The sequence below is a fragment of the Symphalangus syndactylus genome, chromosome 3, assembly GCF_028878055.3.
Source record: "Symphalangus syndactylus isolate Jambi chromosome 3, NHGRI_mSymSyn1-v2.1_pri, whole genome shotgun sequence".
Taxonomy (NCBI): domain Eukaryota; kingdom Metazoa; phylum Chordata; class Mammalia; order Primates; family Hylobatidae; genus Symphalangus; species Symphalangus syndactylus.
The window spans coordinates 117,785,818-117,800,225 of record NC_072425.2 but is presented as its reverse complement, the minus strand read 5'-3'; the positions used below and the strand labels follow the sequence as shown (position 1 = coordinate 117,800,225).

Sequence of the window (14,408 nt, the reverse complement as noted above, 5' to 3'; positions counted from 1 at the left end):
AATATGAGTAAAACTTTCGGATCTCAAAAAGCATATAATTTGCTACACGTGATAAGCAAGTGAGCCCCCTGGACAAAAGACTGTGCTATTTTCTGTTGGGCAGAACTAAGTCACAAAAAAAGACATGAGGTTTTAGGGGATTAATGTCTATCAATAAGTTAAATGATAAATTTCTTTCCAGGCTTGTGACATGACAAGTTTTCAGGTTGTTTTTTACTCAAAGACTGAAATATGAAACACCTAAGCTTTTGAATTTCAAATTAAGTCAAATAAAGTGCTTCAAAATACACAGCTAATATGATAAAAGCATCTCTCTCAAGTAGCGTGTTTTCTTTAAGAGAGGAACACCACCTGAAATGTGCAACTTTCCCAGCTGCTTCCATCATTAATTGTGGGTGGTTTCTGTGTGGGTACAAAAATAAGGGTGGTTTACAAAAAAAAAAGGAAAACAATAATACAATTGTCCAACTGAGAGCTATTAAAAAGTAAAATATGCTTCCTCTGCAGAGTTAAAAAGAAAATGTTATTTATATAAACAATTTAGGCATTTAGAAATGTTCCACTTTAATACACAACTTCCTGATTTATATAACCACATTTAAGTGCTTGTAATGAGGGTCTGTAAAGACCGATGGATTTTTTTTTTTGATTCAGCAAATGAGAAGGTAGTTTACTTCCTCGAATTTAATAAAATATCACAGGTCTCTTTTAGAAGAGTTCAGCTGTGGTTGATAATGGCATTGCCTTTGGTTTAGAAATTTTTCCTAAAAATGCCCAAGAAGAATCTCATGGCTACAAAAAACTTCACCTTTCCTTTTTCTTTTTTCTTAAGAGACAGGCTCTCAACATGTTACCCAGGCTGCAGTACAGTGGTGTGATCATAGTTTAATGTAACCTCAACTTCTGGGCTCAAGGGATCCTGCAGCCTCAGCCTCCTGAGTAGCTAGGTCTATAGGTGCATGCCACCATGCCTGGCTAAATTTTTACTTTTTATAGAACTGGGGCCTCATCCAGGATGGTCTGGGACTCCTGGTCTCAAGCATTCCTCCCGCCATGGCCTCTGCAAGCACCAGGATTATAGGTGTGAGCTATCACACCCCGCCCGGTTCTACCTTTTGTATCACAATATCACTAGACAAATATTAAGAGTAAACTGTAAAAATGCATATTTGTAGCTCATGACCAAATTCTAAAGAAAGTTTTCACAGAAGCATTTTCAATAATTTAATCATTGAATTTGTTTAAGTCAAAAAAGAAAACCGGTCCTTTTTTAACAAAAATTATTAATGATCTTTTGAATGCATTTTCTGCATTTATTATGGCAGTTATGATTTTTAACCTGAAACAAAGGCTATTATCTCTCAAAGTGTTTCTACACTATAGAGGAATCCTTTCCAATTACACAAAGTAAATTGTTTCCCATACTTCCCACCCCAGACTATATTCTTATTTCTCATTTGGGAAACAGAATCAAATATTACCTTTCCATTTGACCTAACAGACGCATCTTCAAAGTTAAGTGAAAAGTTTATACCTGTTTACACAGTCACTCTTCTAACAAAGAAACTGAATGAGATTTTCCAACCACTCCCTTGAAAAAATTCTTCTTGACACCCTCAGATCAGGTATCCAAGATCACTCTCAGGCTTCTATCTACAGATCAAGGTGAGTCACCTCACCACAGTAACCCACTGATGCACACCCAGCCTCAGAGAGGTAATCAAACAATAAATATTTGCACCTCGGTAAAGCACTGCCAGCACAGGAAGACATACTAAAGCTCCTGTGACTTGAACTGTCACTATTTTAACCTCCTATACCTTCACCTTTCAACACATTCTCCTAAAGACAGAACAAGAAGTAAAAATGTCAGGGCATCTCAGCCAATGCTGTACACAAAACTTGGTTTAGGTTTGAGCTCTCATCCATCAATCCGTATATGTACGATTTGTCCAAACATTTCCATACAACAGCTTCTTTTTAAAAATGCGACATGCTCTTCCTGTCTTTTTTTTTTTTTTTTTTTTTTGAGACAGAGTTTCACTTTGTTGCCCAGGCTGGAGTGCAGTGGTGCAATCTGAGCTCACTGCAACCTCCACCTCCCGGGTTCAAGCGGTTCTCCTGCCTCAGCTTCCCGAGTAGCTGGGATTACAGGCATGTGCCATCATGCCCAGCTCATTTTTGTATTTTTAGAAGAGATGGAGTTTCACCATGTTGACCAGGCTGGTCTTGAACTCCTGACCTGAGGTGATCTGCCTGGCTAGGCCTCCTAAAGTGCTAGTGCTGGGATTACAGGAGTGAGCCACTGTGCCCGGCCGATGCTATTAGGCACTATCCTTGTTGCTATATCTGCATTCAAAATGGAGTAAACAAGGGATCAGCAATACACTAGTTATGTCAGAAATAGTTGGGGGATTGTTAAAAAATATAGTTTGATCCAAACTACCTAACTGACTGACTCATTTCTCCACTCCTAATTTGGAGCTATTACCTTAGTTGACAAATGGTAGTGTATTGCCTGTCACTACCACAGGAATTTTCTGTTTAGGTGTGTCTAAAGGAATGAAGTCTCCACCAAAAATATTTACTAGCAAAGTGACTCTCCTTCTTGGTAAATGTTTAATCTCTTGAGTCCAAAGCTCATACTGTTCAAGACTTTCCTGAGAGTCTAGGTCATCACACAACATCACTAACCAAGCTGTTTATGCACAATTGCAACTGGACTTTCCAATGGTTTCCAAGATTACATAGAATGAATAAACTTTGCCTCATATTAATGACTAACATTTTTATTGGCACTAGTTCAGTTTGACTAACAATATCTAACTTTTTTTTTTTTTTGAAACAGAGTTTTGCTCTTGTTGCCCAGGCTGGAGTGCAATGGCACGATCTCAGCTCACCACAACGACCCCCTCCTGGGTTCAAGCTATTCTCCTGCCTCAGCCTCCCAAGTAGCTGGGATTACAGGCATTCACCACCACACCTGGCTAATTTTGTATTTTTAGTAGAGATGGGGTTTCACCATGTTGGTCAGCCTGGTCTCGAACTCCCAACCTCAGGTGATCCACCCGCCTTGGCCTCCCAAAGTGCTGGGATTACAAGCGTGAGCCACCGTACCCGGCCACAATATCTAAATTTTTTTTAAACCTAGAGGTCTTCTCATTTTTAATCTTTGATTTAAAATGATTTCAAATTATAAGTACGTAATACAAAAACAAAATAGAGTAACTTGCATACCCCAGCTTCGGTGTAGATAAAAATTCTCAAGTGATGTGCTAAGACTTGAAGTCTTTTATTATCCTATACACTAATGTGCCAAATCAATGTAGCTAAACAATCCATCTCTTAGGCAGTTTCATAGCAGTATCTTCGGACATCCAACCGTTCGAACTAACCCACCATAAAGAGTGTTTTCAAAAGAATATGATTTTAGTTTCTGCACAAATAACCTTTTATTTCCTATCAGTAAGGTTTTAAGGCTGGGCAAATAACTCATGTTGGAACTATCAATTCCCATGCAAGAGTGTGCTCCAGGGCTGATACAATGGGTATTGTTTTTGTATTTACATACATGTTACTTGTGTAATTATAGTTAAATAATGGTACCTTTTGTATTTGGTCTACCCCTATAAATACGTATGAGAGGAAGCTTGAATCTATCTTATACCGGTTTATAGTCACTCTCCTCCCCTCCATCACCGATTTCTGAGCCCCATGTGTCTAGCACTGTACTCCTAACTCAATGTCTTCCTTACTCAGTTCAAAAAACCAAAGCCAAATAAAAAGTGGGCAGTTAGTGCAGCTGTGGGAAGTTAAGTGGATGGACTCAATAGGCCACTTCCCACTCACCCAGCATGGCAGTGAGCAGATGAAAGGGAACAGGCCAAAGCTCACCTGCAGCTCATTTATCCTTAGAGAAGGGAGGGCAATGGCCTCTTGATGCTCTTCAATGAAAAGGGAGGTGCTAAAAAAAAAAAAAAAGTGCAGGACACTGCCCTGCTTGGGACTTCAGTCCTGACCTGCTCTCTGAGCCACAGGAATTCCCCACTGGGTCTTGAACAACGAATCCTATTTTGCCTCCTTCCAAGCCAGCAGTGTGTCACTGGCACAAAACAAAACAAAACAAAAAACCCAGCAAGCACAGGCCAAAAGGGTGGGGGCAGGGAACCGGTGAAGCGTTGGGGCAGATGTACAGGCCAGACACAGGCCTACACATCAAACACACTCCCAGAACAACTTTCATAATTAGGCAATTATACAGATACAGTAACACCATCTTCTCTTCCTTACTTTGCCCAAAACCTTTTTTTCATCCTCTTCCACTATAAGCACAATGAAAGCAGACATCTTTATTCATCTTCCTCTTCCCTTCCTACCCATTCCCACCACCACATCTTACACACAGAAAGCCTGCTGATGTCTTACTTTTCAAGTCTTTTTGCACTGACACGACCCACATGCAAAAGATAAGCTTCTTTGTAAGTCACAGTATTTTGTGGCTATGTCATCGGTAGGTCTCAAGCCTATTCCAGCTGAGAGTGTTGTTGGGCTATTGCTCGCTGCTCAGAGTCACAGCTGTCCCTATCTCATTCCTCTTTCATTAAATCAGAGCAATAACGAAGTCGTTGGAACTCAGGCTTCAACAAGGTAAAGACAGCGAAAACGCTGTACCTTCCCACGTAGAACTGAAGCCAATGAAGGTGGATAAGCGTGATCATTATGCTCCACCCACTCCAGACATACACGTTAGTCCCAGGGATACATTTTCCAGTTTACTGTCCTTTGTAGAACAGCTTGGGATAATCTCATAATCTTCCAGGTCAACAATGATTCTTCAGAGCCTCCTCCTACTGCTTCTTTATTATCTACATAATTTATTTTTAACTGTTTGGATTATATGTGGGAGCTCAGGTAAAGGGTAAAAAGTGTTGAATAGGACATTGAAACATATCTATATTTTTACGGGAGTTGTTCCAGAAATATTTTATACTTGTAAGTCATTTTGCTCTAAGTTTTCCTAATAGCATTGCTATTTAAATCAGATCCCGAGTGCAAAGGGGTTAAATAAGTCTCCTGATTTAAAATTAGCAAGCAACATTACTTCTACTTGTGTAGATTCTTCATCTCCTGATCTCCAACCTGAGATTTAACTTCTCAAAGCCCATATAGCATTAAAATTTAATGTAATATTCATTGCTTGTAAGCCTTCACCTACTGATCAATTCACACCTCTCAAATCTAGTCTGCAACAGCTGCACAACAATATTCAATTAGCCAAAGTGGAAAGAGTCAAACAAATCACTGTTGAGATATCAAGTTCACTACAACTTGGGGAAATTACCTAACATCTGCCTAGAAGGCTGCGTAGCATAGTGATTAAAAACCCTGCGTCTGCAGTTACTACATGTATGTGTGACTTCAAGACGTCTTTTAAGTAAGAAGCTTAATGGAAATGGAAACATACAGAAAGATGTTTTCTGTACTCTTAACAATAACAGGTAAAGGGTCAACCAGAAGTAACCTGCACATACTATAGGCATTATTTCATAAATTCATGTATATGAACCTGATGAAATAAACTCATGAAGCCATTAAAATTATATCATCTGTGGAAACCCAGGAGTATTTGCTATAATCCTCTTTTCAAAGAAAAAAATACCAAATTATATATATCATTGTATTAGAAAAATATGTATATAAGTGAAAAATATTAAAGTTTATAAGGAAAATTATGTCATTTAGTGAACAATTTATCTGAGGGTCTACTGTTAGGATCTGGGTCAAGTGCTAAGGCTAAAATGGTTGAAAAAGAAAAAAATGTGGCTTCTGCCTTCATGGAATTTATAGCTTAATATAACCAAGTGAAGGCTGGGCATGGTGGGTCACACCTGTAATCCCAGCACTTTGGGAGGCCGAGGCAGGTGGATCACCTGAGGTCAGGAGTTTGAGACCACCTTGGCCAACATGGGGAAACCCCATCTCTACTAAAAATACAAAAATTAGCTGGGCATGGTGGCATACGCCTATAATCCCAATTACTCAGGAGGCCGAGGCACGAGAATCACTCGAACCCAAGAGGTGGAGGTTGCAGTGAGCCAAGATCATGCCACTGCACTCCAGCCTAGGTGACAGAGCAAGAATCTGTCTCAAAATAAATAAACAACTAAGTGAAAATAACTGTTATGTAAATATGTGGGTATAGGTTTTCTAAGTAATAATGCTAATATATTTGTATTTTAGTAATATAATCCAGGCTTTTACCTGGCTAAGTGTGTACTACAAAGCCTATGTTGAGGACCAGACATTTATAACACAAATGTCAAGAAATGACAAGCAAAATGACCATTGTTCCAAATATTGGCAGTGCATGATCCCTAATGCTGCCCTTCCCCAGCTCTCCTGTGGGGAGGAAGAAGTCATGCATATGGGAGGGCTCTCCCTTATTCCTGGAGGCACTTTATACCTCAGGCAAGTGACAGGCACGGCTGGACCATCTTTCATCACAAAACTTAGGGCCAAAGGAAACCAGCCACTCCACCCTCCCCTCAAATTAACTAACACTCATAAAAAAGCAAGCAAAGAGAATGACCACTTGGCATATATCTGCTCAGAAAGACTGCGAATAAGATCACAATGATGTATGCATCATATAAATTCCACATGCAGAGGCAGCTTGTCTAAGGACTCTGTACCCTGCCCAGCGATTTCTCCAAAAGGAGCTCTTGTGAATGCAGGCAAGCTAAAGCCACACAATGAAGCCGAAACTCATTCAGCTTAACTTCTCCTGAGAGCTTTCATTTCGTGGGGGTAACATTGCCCTTTTGTTTCACAGCGAGGTCTGTGCTAAGACTTGCTACTTAAGTAGTCAAAGCTAATAAATACAGACATAACTGGTAGAACTATAGAAGAAAAAGAAAGGGCAGAGGAAGAAAAGGAATGTGATTGTGGAGAGGTATGAATGGACTAGCAGTGTGGACATCACCTTCAAATCTATTAGAAATGTGAATCTTACACGCAACCCAAGACCTGCAATTAATAAGATTTCCAGCCGGGCACGGTGGCTCATGTCTGTAATCCTAGCACTTTGGGAGGCCAAGGTGGGTGGATCACGAGGTCAGGAGTTTAAGGCCACCTGGCCAACATAGTGAAACCCCGTCTCTACTAAAAATAAAAAAAAAAAAAAAAATAGCCAGGCATGGTGGCAGGTGCCTGTAGTCCCAGCTACTTAGGAGGCTGAGGCAGGAGAATTGCTTGAACATGGGAAGCGGAGGTTGCAGTGAGCCGAGATCATGCCACTGCACTCTAGCCTGGGCAACAGAGCAAGACTCTGTCTCAAAAAAAAAAAAAAAAAAAAATTCTGGGTGTTTCCTATAGACATTAAAGTTTGGGAATCACTGATCACTGTTCTTAAGTGTTTGTAATATTGTATTTTTATACCTAGAAGTAGGGTACACTTAGGAATATCCTCTAAAATATACATATATATTTTATATACTCTTTTCATTACATGACATATCTCTAATCCAGCCTACAAAGGGACCACACATCTATAAGCTGGAAAATGTAGGGGTCTTTAAAAGGTGGGGGTGGAGGGAGTTACAAGAATCAGACCTTCAAACAATAAAAAGTCAGATATAGATAAAACTTCAGGGTTCACATAACACGACCTCTTCATTTTATGGGAGATGAATCCTTCTGATTCAGAAAGGAGCATGCTTTCCCCAGGGACAGATTGCCAAATTACTGAGGCAGCGTCAGATTAGGGTTCAAGTCTCCTGATCCCTAGTAATGTTCTGCATCCTGCAAGAACACTGGTTTGGGGAATCATGGCTGATTTGTTTTCTTTAAAAACAAATATTCACGTTAAAAAAGAAACCAGTATTAAGAAAAAAAAAGTAAGGTAATTTTTTAAACTAGTGCCTGGTATATTTAATAGCAGATACCTAATATATATTTGTTTGAACGAATAATTCAAAGCAGCACTGACCTGAGTCATGGAATGATTAAGTCATTTCCTTATGGAAAAAACAAACAAACACAGAGCTTCAATTTAAAAACAATTTATAATATTTTCTTTAGGCCAGGCGCAGTGGCTCACGCCAGTAATTAATCCCAACACTTTGGGAGGTCGAGGCAGGTGAATCATCTGAGGTCAGGAGTTCGAGACCAGGCTGACCAAAACGGTGAAATCCTGTCTCTACTAAAAATACAAAAATTTGCTGGGCGTGGTGGCAGATGCCTGTAATCCCAGCTACTCAGGAGGCTGAGGCAGGAGAACCATTTGAACCCGGGAGGCAGAGTTTGCAGCGAGTCAAGATTAAGCCACTGCACTCCAGCCTGGCCGGCAGAGTGAGACTCTGTCTCCAAAAAAAAAAAAAAAAAAAAAAAATTTCTTTCATAGAAACCCAAAATCACCCTTATAGTATTGTCAAAGTCAGAAAATATTTTAGATGTTTATTATCTAGGTGTGTGTCAATTTGATTTTAGTAAAATAAATATTACAAGTAGAACTTTCTAAAACAGTAGTACTTACCAATACTAATTTCATCATCTGTTTCAGCATCACCAATACATTCAAACTGGAAATCTTGCAATGACTGGGAAAATTTCTGCACTGCCATAGACAGATCTGCAAGTAAAAGTTAAGCAAAAAATCCGTAAGGTAAGGTTCCATTGAATCTGGATGAGTTTCCAAATGTAACATTATATAACTTTGATTATGTATTACATTAACCAGAATCCTTTAAAATACCAGTTTGACTAATTTAACCAAAATTTAAAGACACTATGAATACCAAAAATGGATCTGGTCTTCTCTACACAGTGGAGATTTACTGCTTTAAGAGAGTTTTGGTGGCAGATGTATATTATCTGGAAACCAGTTTACCAAAGCCTTTATCAAGGAACTACCACTCACTCACCATAAATGGAGCATTTTTATTTTATTTTGTTTCAAGTTCCAGGATACATGGCCAGGATGTGCAGGTTTGTTACACAGGTAAATGTGTGTTATAGTGGTTTGCCGCACCTATCAACCCATCACCTAGGTATTAAGCCCAGCATACATTAAGCTATTTTTCCTGATGCTCTCCATCCCCCTACACATCCCACTGGCCAAACAGGCCCCAGTGTATATTGTTCCCCTCCCTGTGGCCATATGTTCTCATTGTTCAGCTACTGGAGCATTTTTCCTTAAAAAAAAAAAAAAAAAAAAGGAATGCTACTGAGCTTGCTGGTGAAGGGAAAAAAGCCAACGGTTGATTAGAAAGAGTCACCAATAATATTCTGCACAAACTGTGGAAAAAGTAGAAAATGTGTTTTTACCAATAAACTACTGATTTTGGTCAAGAAGGTAAAAGATGACCTGAAAGGCTGTTAACAAATAACTTTGAGAATCGAGTTAAACATACTCCCCAATCCTGATTTCAGTCTGAACAAGGCCCAGAGTCTGACTAAACCCAGAAAAAGAATTCTTTATTTATGGGCTGAAAAAGAAAAGCCCAGAATAATAAGAAGTAAATCCCCGAGAGTCAACAGCCCAGGATGCAACCTAACCGAGTGATTAAGAATGCAGACTCTGGAGCCAGGCTGCCTGGGTGGAAATCCAAGTCCCACCACTTACTTGCTATGTGACCTTGGACAAATTATTTAACTCCTCTGGGCCTTTGTTTCCTCACGCAGTCAAGCACCACATAAAAACATACACCACAGTAGCTACATTAGACTATACTGTAGCTGCCCTACACAGGTGCAGCTTTTTTAAAAATCTTTTATACTGTATTTGTACTGTACCTCTTCTAGGTGTAGATATATTTAGATATACATACTTACCACTGTGTTACAACTGCCTACAGCACTCAGTACAGTAACATGCTGTAAAGGTTTGTAGCCTAGGTGGGATAGCCTACTTCACCATACAGACAAGGTGTGTAGTAGGCTATACCACCTAGGCTTGTGTTAAGTATACTCTATTATGTTTGTACAATGACAAAACAGCCTAAGGACGTTTTTCTCAAAATGTGTTCTTGTTGTTAAGCAATGCATAATTATATATAAAATGGGAAGACGGTATAACCACCTTATAGAATTGTTTTGAGGATTATATGAGTTAATATTTGCAAAGGGTTTAGAACTGTGCCTGGCACTCAATAAACCCTATTTAAGTCTAATAAATAAAAGTAAATCAACTTCACAGTGCAGCATCAGGAAAATTTTAAAGATCCCATCTCTCAGAGCTACTCTGATCATTTATGTCAACCCAGCCACAGATGTCTACATCAATAAGAAAATAGAATTTTCTGGAATTCACTCTACACTTCATTTAACAGTGTCTCTTGCATGGGTTCAAGTCCAATACCTGAGTCCTTACATTTAATCAAGCAATAGGAACTGATAAATTCTCCCTCCTTGGCCAAATTTTAGTCAGGCTCCTTTTAGCCCTCTTCTTGACTAGGCCTCCACCTTGTCCCTGACCCTTGCTGGGCCTGCAGAGCCTAGTTTTAGCAAGGATTCTACTAAGTCAGTCTAGAAAGAATCCCCTATCCTCAATATCTGTTGAAATTCCTCATCCCCCACCTTTCTTCAGCAAGAATCCTACTACCGTCGATGTCTCTTCTTAGTCATTCTCCATCCACCCAATGCCCCACATCCTGCTCCTTGGCTATAAATTCCCACTTGTTCTTGTTGTATTTACAGTTGACCCAGATCTCTCTCATCTACTGACATAGTCTTTACACCTGTTGTGACAGTCCTGCATAAAGTCTTCCTTACCTTTTTTACACATGTCAAAATATTTTTTATTTAACAGAATAATTGTGGTCCTATGCCTAGACATAACCCCAGGACTTACTGTGGCAGCCCCTACATTCATGAAACCCCAAGTCCAAGTACCTGTCAATGTGGGCACTCAAGATTGAATAGGTCTTCAAACATGGAGGTCACATTTTATACCACTGTCAGCCAAGGACCTACCAACACACTCACCAAGGACAATTCTATAGACCACCAACTTCAAATTTCAGACAGGCTTTTCTTTTTAAACATACATTAGACAGTTTCGTTTTTAATTCTGGGTGCTCTCCCTGAGACTTAGGAAAACCATTCCATTTAACACCCCTTTATTTGTATATGTAGTATAAAATAAAGGCCTTATGTTCTGCTGGATTTGAAGCCCTAAATGTAATTCCTACAGCAGAGTTGAGACTGGGGATACAAGGGCAGATCAAGATGCTTGGGAACCCTGCAATGGATATCCTTCCTTCTCTCCCCTCCTCGCCACCACCAAGAGTTCTGAACTTCCCTCAAACCTAGATAAGCCTATTTGGAAGCTCTGTCCTAGGGAACTCATGAAACAACCTCCCATTTCTTCCCAGACTGTTCTTGACTTCCCATTGTCTTGTACCTTGACTGAAAAAGGTAATCTGTTTTGTCCCTGCACAGAGATCACTGTGAATGCACGACAGTAATCCCCGTCCCCAAACAAGAACACAGTGGCCCACTTATAAGCTACTCTGTCAAGTTACCGAGTATGAGTGCTGAAGGCAGATTAACTGGGTTAGAATCCTGCTTCTACCAATAATTAAGTGTCATGACTGTGGGTAAGTTTCACAGCCTTTCTGTACCTCAGTATTCCATCCATTAAGTGGAATCACTTCTCAGGGTTATGGTGAGGAGAGAATGAGTTAATATAGATAAAGAACTTAGAACAGCATCAAACACATAGAAAGCACTCAGAACATGTTGACTATGTCCATGTTCAATATCTAAGAAAGGAAAAAGAAAAATTTCAGTTTCAGTTATGAAGATGGCAACTCTTGGACCTTACATAACCTTGGAAAGTGCTCAGGACAATCTGTTGATAGCAGTTTCAACTTTTCTTGCTACACTGCAAAGCAATCAAGCCGTGACAGTATTATTGTTCAGCATTTCTGGGTAAGAGATGGGTGTCTACTTCAACTCTTGATGGAATCAAGAATGCATGAATGATCCTTTCACAGTCCTTCTGGAAGCATAATGAGAGACAGGATTATACAAGAAAATATTGCTCTCAACTAGTTCAAATGATAATTCTAAGAATGAAGGGGAAGTCTGAAATACGACACATTTTCAACTTCAAGTGTGTTCGGGTTCTTGATCTTCTTCCTATTTATTTTCATTTTCCTAACGCCGAAGTAATGATGAGGTCAAAAAAACCATCAAGGTAAAGAAGTTATCATATTTTCTGGCAGTAATAATGATCAGCCTCTAAAATGAGGAATCCAGCTCACGCTTTTAATCTTGGCTCCATCTCCTACTGACTGTGCAATTCTGAATTAGAAGGCCCAACATCTTCCATTCATTTAAAATCACATGAAACAATATTTTTCTAATTGTCTAACTAAAGTTTCTAAACCACGACCCAGCACAAAAAACAGAAGAGCTGTTTCTAAAACCTTTTAAATGAAGTTAATCCACATCATAATAGAAAGGCCTTGATTTTAAAACCTAATAAATTTTAAAATTTGTTGTTGAGTGTTAAAATATCATACTAAAGAGTCAACTTTTTCTCTTAAATATAAAACAAAAGATCCCATGCCATCTAAGAATCTAGTTTAGACAGGGGTGTCTCTCCCTATTACTACCCAATATTCACTTATTGGTGAGCAAGTTGTGCACAGTAAAGATACTTCACATGCCCCCCACACCACACACACACACCCACACCCACACCCCACATCCTTCCCATTTGCCTAACTTGAAAGTTAAGCATCGAGTGTCTTCACATGCATTCACATTATAACTCAAAAGAAGTTATACTGGGCTTTAATTAGTCAACAATGTTTTCATATGAAAGAGTTAACCTCCAGCTTCCATGATTAGATGATGCTAATGAAACACTAAAACTTCATTTCATTAGAGGAATACAAAATACCTATAATTAAATAAATATTTAGTTAAAACTTTTCTTGCACATAGACTTAAGAACTGAGGTCTCCCTGTTATTCTGGAAGTGTTAATGGAATTGCTTTTACATGTTAGTTATGGAAGTGGGCTATATATATTTATGTCAGAACAAGTACAACCAGTCAGTCCATTAGTATAAGGTATTTCTTCCTAAAATCCAGCTTCTCTGGGATTGGATCTAAGGAAGACTCACAGGAGCAATCTATGTGTTGTAGATCTATGTGTTGTCTACAACTATGTGTTGTAGAATTATAATCTTTTCACAACCATGCAGAAGGCAGACATAATAAAGCAATGAGAATACAAAGGTTAAAATAGAATGTATCCTTCCCTCCTAAAGAGCACAGTCCAGTAGGGGTGTGAGGCATGTAATTAATCATAACAGAGGGCAATCGATAAATTCTCTGACAGAGATTAATAACAACAATACCTAGTACCTGATACTTCTGTAAGCATTTAATATAAATTAACCCATTAGTCCTCACAATAGCCGCAAGAACTAGATGCCATCACACCCATTTTACAGATTAAGAAACTGAGGCACAGGTAAGTTAAGTGACTTCCCCAAGGTCACACAAGCTAGGAAAAGCAGAACCAAAATTTCAACACAGGGCACCAGCTCCAGAATCCCCACTTCACCACATTGCCATACTGCTTTGCACATAGACCTTAAATAAAAGTGGCAAATAAAAAGGCACATCAGTTTCGATTGAGTGTGTAGGGGTAGAGGTGTTAGAAGACTCACTAAGAACAGGGACTTGAAAGATGTAACAATGCACCAGGAAGGCTAAAACAATATGTCTAGAATCTTCCAAAGGGTAGCTTCCACGTACATACTCAACCATATCTATAAAGACTCATACCAAGCTAAGGTACTGGTTATTGTCTGAAACAAGCCTGCTATTCTTTTGTATCTATGTTTTTATTGTTACTCTACCTACTTAGAACATACTTTTCTCTCATTCTCCATTGTCAAAAAAAAAGGCCTTTTTTCAAGATTTCTCTCAAGTCCTCATTTTTTCCAAAAAGCTCTTACTGACCCCTTTCAACGTGACACTATCTCTGCCTTTAACTGCCCATTATGTTGGGATTCTCTGGTGATGCTTTCACCTTTATCTCAGTGATTTGTAAACCTAACCTACCCACTTTATTTTAAGTAGTATATTAACGGTAGGAAACTTTACCATCTATGAATACTAACCAAGTATCCAAGACCCTACCTTGTAAACAACAGCTCTTTTGTTGAAACCATCAATTTCTGCAAATTGGGTAAATACTCCAAGCCCCTGGGTGTCTTTTATCCTCCCTGCTTTCCTTGCACATTCTTACAAGCCCCTAATGTGGCTTTTACAGTCACTTGTAAAACATAAGTTATTCACTTTCAGAAATAATGATGATGACAACAATGTTTAACTACTTACAAGCAGCTTTAATGTACACTTTCAATAACAACAGCAATAGTGTTG

The 14,408-nt window shown here is 39.1% G+C and overlaps 1 protein-coding gene across 1 annotated transcript in view; it reads right to left on the bottom strand.

Annotated features, from left to right (window-relative positions):
• ARHGAP42 (Rho GTPase activating protein 42) overlaps positions 1-14,408 on the bottom strand; it is a 316,155-nt gene that overhangs the window by 222,115 nt on the left and 79,632 nt on the right. The window contains exon 2 of the mRNA XM_055272874.2: positions 8,534-8,629. Within this exon, the coding sequence (XP_055128849.1) occupies positions 8,534-8,629 (96 nt within the window). The remainder of the gene's footprint in view (positions 1-8,533; positions 8,630-14,408) is intronic.